At 26.0% G+C, this 13484-nt stretch overlaps 2 protein-coding genes across 6 annotated transcripts in view; one reads left to right on the forward strand and one right to left on the reverse strand.

Moving 5' to 3' along the window:
- On the forward strand, positions 1-8902 carry LOC126910577 (uncharacterized). Of its 4 annotated transcripts, XM_050693248.1 has the most exons (7): positions 1-171; positions 257-619; positions 2835-2955; positions 3118-3225; positions 3327-3488; positions 8243-8264; positions 8794-8902. In XM_050693248.1, the coding sequence occupies exons 1-6, from the start codon at positions 101-103 to the stop codon at positions 8249-8251; spliced, it is 834 nt and encodes a 277-aa protein (XP_050549205.1). In that variant the 5' UTR covers positions 1-100; the 3' UTR covers positions 8252-8264; positions 8794-8902. The 4 variants fall into 4 exon arrangements, with proteins under 4 accessions (XP_050549205.1, XP_050549204.1, XP_050549201.1 ...); XM_050693247.1 differs by lacking the exon at positions 8794-8902 and having other exon boundaries at positions 8243-8783; XM_050693244.1 differs by lacking the exons at positions 8243-8264; positions 8794-8902 and adding an exon at positions 3918-4264.
- Positions 4833-13484, reverse strand: part of LOC126910579 (uncharacterized) — a 26324-nt gene continuing 17672 nt past the window's right edge. Inside the window, exon 4 of one of the 2 annotated variants that reach the window (XM_050693250.1) lies at positions 4833-6914. In XM_050693250.1, coding sequence (XP_050549207.1) covers positions 6762-6914 — 153 coding nt within the window. In that variant the 3' untranslated portion in view covers positions 4833-6761. Of the gene's footprint in view, positions 6915-8824; positions 10556-13484 lie in introns of those variants that run through there. The other variant, XM_050693251.1, reaches the window with a different exon arrangement.

The following is a 13484-nucleotide window of genomic DNA, read 5'->3' on the forward strand; positions in this document are numbered from 1 at the left end:
ATCAACAGCTATTGCTTCTGCCTCTCTTATAGGATTATTTAACTCAATTTACCAAAAATATACATACAAGCGATGTCAAAAAGTGTTGGTGCATTTGGACATGGTATCCAAAAAATGTCAAAATGATTTATTCGGAGAAAATTTTGTAAAAAGAGTTAAAAAAGAGATAAGGTATTTGAGCAAAAAAATTATATTATAATTAGCTTAAGGCTTATAAATATTTGAAAGGCAATAAAAGATATTTAATTTTTTATAGTTTGGAACATTTCATGTTAATTTATGGAGCATTTGTCACTGCCTTGTCAGCTATTGTCTATCCATATTGGCGAGAAGTTATATCATCAGATGAAGGATTTGAACGAGTTTTAGCTACACCAATGAGAATGCCCTACATGGGTAAATATGCAACTGCGTATTGGCCTTTATCGTTTCTACTATGTTTAGCCATACTTTATGGAAATTTAAAAATCATTGCTGGACATTGCTTTTATATTTCTACATTATCTCAAATTAAGTGTTGTTTCATACAACTTAAAAAAAGTCTATGTTACATAATTGAAAATGATCAAAGCATAAATAGCATGAAAAAATGGATTCATTGTCATCAAGAAACTCTCTCGTAAGTAGAAAAAAGTATCATACTATGACATTACTCAAGCAATTGTGAAATAAATTTATTAGAAATATTGGACTAGTTTCAAAAATCGTATACTAATTATATTACTTAAAAACTTAGAGTCTAATTTTTTAAGACAATACTATGAATTAGACATTATTAATTATTCAATAATAAGTAAAAAGCAGTGTGAAAAGTGAACTTAAGTAATGTTCAAAATATATTAATAAGCAATATTAAAGTGAAACTTCTTTAGAGAGTGTCCGAAAAAAAAATTATCGTGTATCACGGTTGGCTGTAACGTTCAGATTCTATTGTTTTATTAGGTATACTGTCAATATTTTATTATTCAACGAACTTGATGTGAATTTAAAAAATGCAAAATTGCATACGTTTAAATGAATGCACTTTAAACAAAAATACTTTAATTTTCAAAAATAAAGGACTACATTTATTTTAATTTATTTTTTAACTATTTGGTTAGTTTACGCTAGCTAATTTTGAAGACTAACCAGGTGCATTCTGGGGAATTACAAAGTACTGTGATTGCTTTCAGTACTTTGGGGATATAATATTAATTTTATATTACAATATAATTAAATCTATTTATATTTATATTTAATAAAGATAAATAATTAAACATATTCAATAATATTTAAAGAAAAAAGGAGACATACTGGAGTGTAGAAATTATAAAGGCATAAAGCTTATGAGTAATAGTATGAAATTTTAAAAAAAGGTAATAAACAAAAGAATAAGAGGAGAAACATCAGTAATAATGAACCAGTTTGCTTTTTTGCCTAGAAAGTCGACGATGGATCCAGTTTTTTGTGTAAGACATTTAACAGAAAAATACAGGGAAAAGAAAAAAAAGCTGTGTATGGTATTTATAGATTTGGAGAAAACGTATGATAGAGTACCGAGAGAGGTTTTAAAGTGGTCATTAATGAGAAAAGGAATCCCGAAAAGGTGTATTAATATAATAGAATATATGTATAATGGCACTTGTACCAGGTTAAAAGCGTAGGAAGAGTAACAGAAGATTTAAGGTAAGAATGAGGAGTACATTAAAGTTCTGCTTTTAGCCTTTACTTATTTTATATAATGATTGATGAAATTACTAAAGAAATACGAGGAGAGGTACCGTGGTGTATGTTGTTCGCTGACGATATAGTATTATTAGAGAAGACATTAATTAAAGGCTAAAGGTATGGAGATCAGGTCTTGAAGGAAAGGGATTAAGAATAAGTAGGAGTAAGACAGAGTATATGGAGTACGAGTTTGACAAAAGAGAACATGAGGTAGGCGAAATGAGTAAATCGGTGACAATAAACAAGGACGTGAAAGAAGAAATGGAAAGTATTAAGTATTTAGTACAGTTTTGCAAAGAATGGTGGTTTTGACGAGGATGTAAGACACACGATTAAGTGCGGGTACTTAGATAAATAAATGGAGTGACAATAGATGTTAAGATAAAAAACGAAATATAAGAGGGAATATAGGTTTAGGAGTAGCGTTAATCATGAATAAGATAAGAGAAAATAGGCTTCAATGGTTTAGTCATGTTATGAGGAGAGAGGAATCGGAAACTATGGAAATGAATGTTGAAAAAAGAAGAGGTAGAGGAAGACCAAAGAAGAGATGAGGGATGTTATTGAATGCGGCATGAGGACAGCTGATGTGTGCATAGCAGATGTGAGAGATCGTGTCAAGTATAAGTTTAAGATAAAGATCGCCGACCTTAAGTAGTTGGGATAAAGACGAGGATAAAGAAGAAATTATTTCAGTTATCATAAGACCATTATATCTTTCGTGGCAATAGAATAAGAAAATTAATAATAATAATCATAAATTTAATTTAATTGAAAAATGAAATTTTTTAATTTTATTCTAATACAAATTTAATATTATATCAGTTGAATTTTTCTGAAAGAAGTTTCACTTAATCCGCGGGTACTCGTAACACGCACCGTTTTATTTTTGAACTAACTATTTTAATTTTCATCAAATATAATAGCTTTAGTATAATTTTTCACTAAAACCAACGTATGAACACCAATATTATTCAATATATCTTTGTATAATATGAGTGTTTAAGATACTTATAAAATTATCCAATTAAAACAATTTATTCAAACGTAAAACAATGGATAAATTTAAAATTATTAAAAAAAAAAAAATTGTATTTATTTTTTGTACAGTTATTTATATTTTTTAGTGTAGGTAATGAACTTTGTGAAATTTATGCTCCGATGTTTTCAACTTTTTTAGTATACTTTGTTATCGTCAATACGTCTATAATGATTATGTCAATGTCTGTAAGTGAAATAATATTTTTGGTATGATTTTAATCAATTAATTAGTCAGATATTAAATTATCTGTATTTAAAAAAATGAAAGCTGTCAATAATAATTATTAATACCGTTAATTGTTATAAAATGGAAATTTAAAGTTTTCCTAAAAAATATTGATTTAAAAAAAAATAACAATTGGATTTTAGATTTCGGATCTAGATATAGTTATGAAAATATCAGCATTATCACATGTATGTATGTGTGCCGTGATGTTGTACTTTTCATGCAATGTAGGTTCATGCTTAACACATGAAGTGAGTATTACTTAAAATGAAAATTAAACTCTAAAATACTTTTAAATCAATAATACCCATGTTATTATTGATTAACTAAACTCATTGAAATATTTTTCAAGTCGTATACTGCGAGCCAAAAAGCATACGGACGTTCATGGTATACCAGTAAAACACATACGAAAAATTGTTTTGGATTAATAATTATGAGAACTAATAATAAAGTAGAGTGCAAGTGTATCATAGCTCCAATTCTAACATTAAGCAATGAAACATACGCGAAGGTAATATCAGAATTACTTCAATAAACTGCTGAATTGATAAATGTAATAACCCTTCAAGCATTTTCAAAAGCGATAATTTTATGTAGAATCATGACTAGATTGATTTATTTCTAACTATGTACAGTGTGTAAATATTAAAAATAGACTTCGGAACATCAGTCGCATCTATTTTGATTGAAAACTAAATCGTGTTTTCTATAAGTCCGATATTATATTCAAAGGTTTGCCATTACTAAACCTCCTTCTTTCATTTATATTAATAAACTTTCTACATTTTTGTTAAAAATCACGATAAAAACTCATTAACTCAACTCATATTTTGGGATTAGTCCACTCAATTTTATAGTCCAGTACACTGCTGTTTAATTATTTTGAGCGTAAAAATTAAAACGATTAATGATTCCAACAATTTTATTGAAAAATGAACAGTTTTTCAGATTTTCTTTATCAGTTTTTTTAACAACTCGGCAAATGGTTGAACGTCGGCTTGTGATTTGAAAAAAATTGTTAGCATATATGTACGTGGACGTGAAATCATTCTAATCAAATATAGTTTAAAAAAAAGTAACAATAATTCTTATACTGTTAAAACTATAAACATTTCTACACAACGAATTTTCATTTTAAGTTATTTTTTATAATTGTGTTTTTTTTTTTTTACATAATTCTCACTTTTTTGTTGTGCACGTGTCACAAATATTTTTATTTTATGTATGTATACAATGTTAGATTCTATCACTTTTGCATAGATTTTTTTATGCGACATACTTATATTATAAAACTCACTATTCTTTTTTTAATAGATGAAAAACTCAAAATTAATTTTTAAATTGAAATTGTCAATAACTTTTGGAAAGTTAATAAATCACTTGAAAATTCATAAAAGTCTATTTAGAATAATAATTACTTGTGTTCTTGTAAGAGTTGCTACGTTTTATACATGTGGTGCTTAAAATATCAAAAATTCCAAATTTTACATTGGTCTTATGAGACGTTTCAAACAGGTTTTATTAGACATGTTTTTTAACAACATTTTAACTACGTGTTGCATTATAATCATCATAAGCAAATGTTTTTAAAACTTGGATGTCAGAAATACTAATAGCTTTTACAATAAATTATATAAATGTTAAGAAACTTTTTTTATAATTACTACTTCAATTCAGCAAACTTCAACTTTCTCAACCTTTTAATAATATTACTTTTAATTTACGTATTAAAATAAAAATGAGTTTAATGCGTAAAAATAAATCATTAAAAAAATAATTTGAACAACGTTTATTGTTTAATCGCTATCACAAATATATTTTTTACATGTTTAAAATACAAAAACGTTTATGTGTATGCTTTAAATCGATGCTTAAATATTTAAACGTTTAAAATTGTATTAAAGCATTTTCACAACCTGTGTAACAATTTACATTTAAACTACTACAAAATTAATATAATTTCACAATATTTTTTTATTTTATTAATTTTCTATTACAGAGTGATTAACATATCAAGGTCCTCTTTAAATAAGCACATAAAATATAAGTACAACATTTTAAGCATTGCATTTTAAAACACAGAGTGACAATAATTAATAGGAGCTACTTTCATATTCTATGAGATAGTATGATCAAAAAAAATTATTTTCTGATATATGAAGAAAAACTATAATATAAATGCTTCAAACAGTAGATTTACAAACATCCTGTCATCTGATTCATTTGAACACATATATTTATTATTTTACGTGATATGTGCAGCTCGTATTTAAGTTTTATCACCCTGTTTAACACTACACCCTTGTAAACTATGAGAAACTTAATAACATAAGTTTTGTATATCAATTTCGTAAATATTATTATTTTTCAATTCCGAATTAAGTTCTGCACTCTCGTTAAAACGTGCAGTTGATTTTGCTAAAAAATAAATTCAAAAAATACAACTCCAATAATTTTTTTAAAAAATTACTCATTAGGTATGTACATATCGTATCTCTCCATCTATAATACTAAATTGTAGTTTTATGAGGTCATTTAAAATAATTAATAATTTTCTAATTGATTGTTTATATCTCAGTAAAAACTGAAATTACCCAACAGCAGCGTTATTCATATTGGACGGGTATCCTGACGTAATGGCTGTATTGTATCGATTTTAATACAATCTTGTAAATTCTTATTATATAAAAATTCGTTTCAGCTAAATTAAGTATATTTAAATAACAAAAAAAAAAAATGGTGTATCAATGAAACAGGAAAACAAAATAATGTACTGTTATAATTTCAGTATGATTTTTGTAAATGTAAAATCACGTTTATACATTTATGTATATATTGAATTCTTATCACGTAATCGTGTATTGAATTTGCGTCGGTTAAAAATACATAAGATGAGACAAATTCACAGTGAAACTCGTGTGAATTCTATAAAAACTTTTAAAGGGATTTCGTAAACTGAAACACAAACTTTGAACATTTTTCAACTTTTTACTGAATTTTAATAATACGTTTAGGAGAACTAAAACCAGCATATGTTTGAGTATATTTTTACTTTGATGCATATTATATACAAATAGATCGCAAAACAATTTATATACAACTCAACAAATAAATGCATATAATGTTAAGATAAATAAAACTGTTTTACTTATTTTACCAACAAGGCGAAAAAATCAAAATTTACATTGGTAATAAGTAAGATCGTAATCATTTCTTAGGAATGGAATAAGTTTGAATGGAATTCATGTTTGTATTTATCAAAATTTAAATAACAATAAAATGTAAATTTGAGTTTTCTTTCACATGATGAGTGAAATAAAAGGATACAATAAAATTAGCAATAGTAAAATAGAACTGATTACATTTTATCATACAACTAGAATGTACGCCCAATAAAAAATTCTTACATAAACTATTCATAGAATCCTACGCATGAAGCTTTTACCTTTTAGATTAATTCACATAACTACAATAATATTATACCATAATAAAACAAAATTGTATAAATGAATCTTTCAAAAATGTTGGCAGTGGAAACCGTTTCATAGAAAATATAATAGCAACGTCTAAAATTACATACAAATTAGGTATTTTTCTACAAAAATATAATCGTTTGTTTTTATTGATCATAACGATGCTAGTTTTTATGTTTTGTACACCAATTCAGCCATTGGTTTATTATTCACAGAATGATAGTATGTTATTATTTTTTGTGTCCAGGTGCGATCGGTTTTTGTTTTCAAATAATCGCATTTGATTAGGTACGTTTGTTATTTTATTGTTATTAAGGTCTATTCACATCGAAATCCCTTCTTCGAATAACGGCAAAATGCGTTGTTTGAAAGCTGTTGTTCTTCGTAGAACCACATTCTAGTGACCCGGTCAGACTATATCCCATGTTGAAATCAGCAGTGTTCACATCGGACGTGAGGCATAGCTGAAAAATAATAAGACATTTTATGAATTTTATTGCCGTTCATATTTTGCAAAAATATTGCATTGGATCTTGTATTAAAAATCACATAAAATAAAAATAAAAACAACCCAATAGAATACTTAAAACAATGATATTTTTTTGATAAACGGAATATATTGATGTTTTGTGTTGTTCGACTTAAAAATACTATCAGTCTAATTTTAGAATAAAAAAACGATAATTTCACAAGAGCGCCATCGTTTGGACACGAATCTCGAAGAAAAAAGACAACTAGATGATCATAAAAAGTTTATGTTTAAAAATTTATTGAAAATAGATAGAATCAAACACTTGAGAAAAATGTTTACAGAATTAGCTAAATTATGTTATTTTTTTGAGATTCATATCTAAGGAATAATTAGTTAACGTTACGGTTATAAATTAACCACTCGAGATAAATGTATTTCAGAAAAATTATAAAAATAAACAATAATTGTGCACTTTGAAAGAGTAGTAGAAACGGAAAAATTATAAAAACTTCATTGTAGTTCTGTTCTCTCACGTTTTACTCATTATGCATAAAATAACAATTTAAACGTGTTTTTGCTCCTCATGTACTAATTTATAACATAAGCGTTATTATAAATATAGCCATTGTTTTGCGGCTTCATCTAGAAAGCGACACGTAACAAACGAGTGCACCCCGCCTTCACATTGACCATTTGTACGCCTTTCAGGGAGCTTTCCGGTTAATTAGAAAACACGTGCTTCAAACACAGAAATCTAATGAATAAGCTGCTACGGTGCAAATATAATGACTAAAACACAATTAAGATTGATTTATCGTGGTTGTCGTAACATATTCATAACAGTAACCAGACAGAAACAGATTGCGTGTTATTTAACAGCGGCATACGATCCGAAGCTTCTAAGCCACGCCTACAACGACACCAAACTTTTTTAGCGAAATATCAGTCCTCTCCACCTCCAACATACGGCGAATGAACGAGACGACGTGGCTGGTAAGGCGCCGCAGTGAAACTTTAATAATAATAACACCGCCAGCAAATACTCGTTCACAAAGTTTTTCGCCTAAAATTCACCCTACACACATAAAAATGAAGCAAATATGCAAGTTCCTTTATCCTCGAAGCTTCTTTGAAACGATTAAAATTCGTTCTATGTGCAAAATTAAATTAATGTTCTACCCTCATTTCCATTTAACTAATATTAGCTTACAAATACTGTGATCATACGTTTAATTAATAAATAGCTTTTCTGATTAATCGAAACTCAATTATTTTGTATTAGTTGGAATTACTATGCGGATTACTAATTTTTGTTAACAGAATGGATAAAATCAACTAATTTGTAAGTATTCCAACGAATATAACAACGTACATAAATACCTGTAATATCATGTAGCAAAAGTTCATCAATGGATCACCCTGTATATATTAATATCATACAAATGAAATATCATTTGTTCAAAGATCTTTCACCGCCGTAATTATATTTAATTGTCATCACTAGGGCTGGGAATTGTGTTTAGGCAACTTTGAAGGGTTCTAAGTTTGTGTCACTTTATCATTAGGTTATAATATAACCGTATGATAAAGTGACACAAACTATTTTATAGTAACATAGAAGTATACACTGTTTTAGGGGAGATAAACCTCCTAAACCCTCCAAAAACTATAACATTGGTAACAATACATTCCTAAATTTTTAAGTTATTTAACAAAAATTTATATTGGCTGATATTGATATGTTTAAAAACAACTTAATAAAGTTTATAAATACTTATAATTCCTAGCCCTAATATTACTCATAATTGCCAAATTAAATACACGTGTAGACTAATATTTAAATGCATTAAAAAATTAATATGTTTTTACAGAGCCATATTATCTATTATTCATAATAGACACCTGTGTCTAAGATCTACGAACTGTTAAAAATTTTTTTTCAGTTGGTGCTCAAGACCTACAAATTACATAAAGACTGGTATCTTTATTATAAAAATTAATAATTTCTTAAAATAAAATACAGCTTAATTCTACAATGTAGTACAATTATAGTTTATTTTATAATAACGTATATACAATGACAAAGTTATAAATAAGGTAGAATGATCTAATAATTTCAGAAAACTTATTAGACTATATTCCGCGTGTTAACTAAAATCATTGCTTATAAAATTCATTCATCAACTTACAAATTAATATGATTTAATAACAATACACACGCATAAAAGTAAAACTTTTAATTCATATTGTTATGTTACTTACTAAAAATTTTGTTGTCAAACTATGAAACTATACAGAGTGTACAGTAAGTATGGAAACAGGTCAGTTGTCACAAACAATGAGAACAATAGAAACCCGTTTCCTTACTTACTACATATATACTACTTATCCTACATATATTTCAATAAGCAACACAAGTTGCATTACAAATCTAAAATAAAAGTATTTATTTTTTCCCATATTTTAATTCTTAATATTTTCTATATTTTAATTGTAAACACGAATAAATGAAATGTATATATTAAATAAATGACAGTTACATTGCCGGTTACAATGCCGCTAAAATTCAAATCATTACATAGAAATACTAAATTGTGTATTACATTAAGCATTGTAAAGGAGAAATATACTTATACAGGGTGATTGACTAACTATGCCTCACGAATTTTCTTTAAAAATATTAGTATTATCGTACATGTAATTATTTTATTTGTTATAAATCTTTGTTGAGCTACTTGACAAGAAAAATGAAGATTCAATCTTCATCCCTCAACCCTTAAATCAATATCAACTTTAGTTTTTCAAATAGCAACCCAGTTTTTTTTTTTATTAATCTTGTTAATAATAAAAAAAAAAATTTTCTCAAAAAAAAAAAAATCAATTTTAATAAATTCTAAGCGAGATATTACTATTTAAAGTTTAGGGGATTTAACAAATAAAACAGTAGTCGGGTAAATATAGTATCGTTATTATTTAGTGTACCGATAAGAAGTGGTAGCGCTTATCGATTTACGATCCATAACGTTCTCGTCTGTAATGATTTTTTCTTAATAAACCCTAAACTTTAGAGAGCCGTGGAGCGCTTAATATTTAATAAAATAAAATATTTTTTTTACAAAACATTTTTTTTTTATTAAACTAAATCTAATGGTATAAAAAAAAAATAGTGTTGCCATTTGAAAATATGAAGTTGACACTATTTTTAAGCAAAAGGGATGGTGGTAAAAATTTAAATTTTCTCGTGAAACATCTCATCAAAGATCCATAATGATTAAAAAAAAAAAATTGTTTATAACTCTTATATTTTCAGAGATAATTCGTGAGGCATAGTTAGTCAATCACCCTGTATAACTACATTTAAATTCATTGTTTCATTTAAATTAGACATAAATTTACATTGGTTAAATTAAACAAAACTCGAATATTTACAGTTATAAATATTGTTATTTATAATAATAATAAATTAATTTTATTTAAATTGTGTTTAGTGTATATGTCGTTATTTGTTCGTCCATTTCTTTCAAGTTATTTCGAATATCATACAATGGTACCAGGGTCCGATGTGCATGTTTGTAATCGTGTAAAACTACTCGACACGACGAGAACACAATTCACAGGTGTACTTCTGGGCTCCTATTAAAATAGTAATGTAACGCATAGATCGTTTGACTGGTTGTCATGTGAGTTACTTCAAATAATATGTACAGACTGAAACTAAGAAGTTATTACAAGAACAACGCAATAACTTTTTAATTAACATTTTAAATTCTTATATTTTAAACTTCATTCTAGTGAAAAAGTCCAAATTAAATATATATTAACACTGCTCATGACAAATTGTCAATTCTTTCTCTTTATTTCTGATAAGTTTTTGGACGCTGATTATTCTATATGTTCTTAATTTTTCTCTTCATTAATATTTTGGACAAGTTTTAAGTCTTTAAAATTATTGTTTCTACATATAAAATGTTAGTCAAAAACAAATGTTTTTTTTCAATACCCCTTATTTGTATTTGTAATATACTAATCGTGTAAATTTAAAAATCGTTGCGTAAACTTTACGGAACGATTTTAAATTTATGAATTATTATATTATAATTATAGAATATGATTTTTAATTTAAGTATTTTACTATAAAAGTATAAGTTTAACATCACAGTATTTTAAAAATGGTAAATTTCAACTTTTTCAATATAAATTTTTTTTATTCGTGTTTATGTTGCTATTGTCTATATTAATAGGGAATTTATGAAAATTTCAAAAATAATAAATATTGTATTTTTTGCATCACTATTAATGGATACAATAATTATAAATGTGAAAAAAATCAAAAGGGAAAAAATATGTAATAACTGGTATTATCATGTCCGGTTGGACGCCACATACTAAATCTATTACCAAAAAAAGTTCTTTTTTTTACTAAAAAAAAAACAATATTAATAGCCCCGTAAAATTGATATACTCAAGACCGACCCCGGATAGCATTATTATTTTTTTTGCTATTTCCAACTGATTTCTTTTATGATAATTAATTAAATAGTAGAAATCTGATTACACCATAAAATTCTACAACAAAAACTAAATAAGAATATATATATATGTATTTTAATCAAATTTGACAATCTAAAGAGTTTTTGTCGAGCTGTACTTATTATTTTAGAGTTGTACAATAATACTCACTACTGATGTAACGAATGTCTGGATCATATTAACTAAACTTTGTGACTTTCTAATTATTGTTATTATATTATAATTTACAATAACATTACAATTATAATGTTCTATACATTTTTTAGTTATTACAATACACATATGTTATTATAAATACAGTTATTTTATAACTTGAAATATCATTTTCTAAAGTATTATATTTTAGTTTTTTCCATTAAGTTATAAAAATTTAAAATTCAATTTGTCACTTCTAAAAGGTAGGTAAATAGTTGATACGAATTTTCAAATCTAAACATTGGATGAATTAAAAACTTTATTATTTAAATTATTACAAAATTACCATTGTAAATAATTTTAAAGTTCATATAAAATAGCGTGTCTTGAAATAGGACACGGTTTAACTAATAAAAATTATATATAAGTATAAAATATTTTTGTCTTTATTTGTATGTGTAATTTTATTGTGCGACAAGAAGGTTAAAGGTTTGAAATAAAAATATGAAAAATAGTACAATTTTTTTACTGCTTAGGTCCAATTTATCTATCGATTTGAAATTAAGAAAACAAAATACATAATATATTACTTTCTAATACATAATGTATCTATGTATTAAAACTTAAATTGTAATAAAACAATGATAACAGTCTTAGATTATTTAAAGATCCATGACTATTACACTTAGTAAGCTTATTTTTTCAACCACAAATCGGTAGGCAGATCTTACAATGATAAACGATTTTGGCGAGTGTTTTGAACAACAAACAATGGAAAAAACCAGAAAAATACCAATGCTCCCCTCCCATTCTACTAATTCCTAAAAGTTCCGTGCAAAGACGACAACTTTTAGGAGAAAAGTTTAGCTAGCCTGTCTCAATCTACACTGTTTATTTCAAACACACGTAACATGTAAGTCTTATACACGAAAAAAGTAAGTACAGTCGTTATTTCATTACTTGCCTAAACGTTGCAACCCTAAATAAAACTTTCATCCTATGTTTATTATTCGACTTAATTCTCAATACTGTCCATTTATAAAGTAGTTGAAACATTACTTGGAGTTTCATAATCAAAACTTATCCATTAGCGTTTTCTTATCCTGCATAATTAATCAGTGCTTTCATGTAATGTAATTAGTAAGGATCTCTGATCATAAAACAATATCATGATTAAATTAAAACATGGTGGAATATAATTATATGTTTTAATGACTCATCTTTAACTAGTCAAACATAATATAAAAATAGTATCCAAACAATTAAAATACTCATTAAATTTGGACTGTTTATTTATTTAATTCGAAGTACTAAAATTACTTAAATTTGTTATTAATTTAATTTGTTTAATGCGAATAATTATTAAAAAATAAGAATGATTATCACATGTAACAATTTAAGAGAGTCAAAGCTACCAATTATTAATCTACATCTACGTTTTTTATAAGCTAATATTATTTAAAATTACAAAAATATTACTTAAAATTAAACATTTTATAAATTTTAATTAAACATAAAAAATATTTAATTTTTAGTGCTACCGATTCTAAATAAATAACCGCAAAATTTAAAGTCCTCACAATAAGTGCTTAACTCATATTAGATACATTGACTGGGAAATAAATTCTTTGTATGTTTGCCTTTTAGCGAGTGACGTTATTACAAATATAATCAGCTAAATGAAAAACATGCTAAACCAGAAAAGTCCTATATTCAGTATAATTTATATTTATCGATACATTTAAATCATAATAAAAAGTATAATAATTCAATATACATATTAAAGTCTACAAAAAAATAAAATGAAGTTATAATAATAACCGTTACAATACAATATAAACAGAGAGTTATAAGAGTATAAACACTCTTTAAAAAAATGTTAAAATTTCCACATATA

This window comes from Daktulosphaira vitifoliae, unplaced genomic scaffold (assembly GCF_025091365.1).
Source record: "Daktulosphaira vitifoliae isolate Bord-2020 unplaced genomic scaffold, ASM2509136v1 Scaffold_1, whole genome shotgun sequence".
In the NCBI taxonomy this organism is placed as follows: Eukaryota; Metazoa; Arthropoda; class Insecta; order Hemiptera; family Phylloxeridae; genus Daktulosphaira; species Daktulosphaira vitifoliae.

What these genes read in the sequence shown, in the direction of transcription:
- LOC126910577 (XM_050693244.1), top strand. Translation starts at nt 101, where the DNA reads ATGGTATCCAAAAAATGTCAAAATGATTTATTCGGAGAAAATTTTGTA. An exon ending in AGAGTTAAAAAAGAGATAAG is followed by an intron (nt 172 to 256) that starts GTATTTGAGCAA and finishes AATTTTTTATAG; the next exon opens with TTTGGAACATTTCATGTTAA. An exon ending in TGTCATCAAGAAACTCTCTC is followed by an intron (nt 620 to 2,834) that starts GTAAGTAGAAAA and finishes TATATTTTTTAG; the next exon opens with TGTAGGTAATGAACTTTGTG.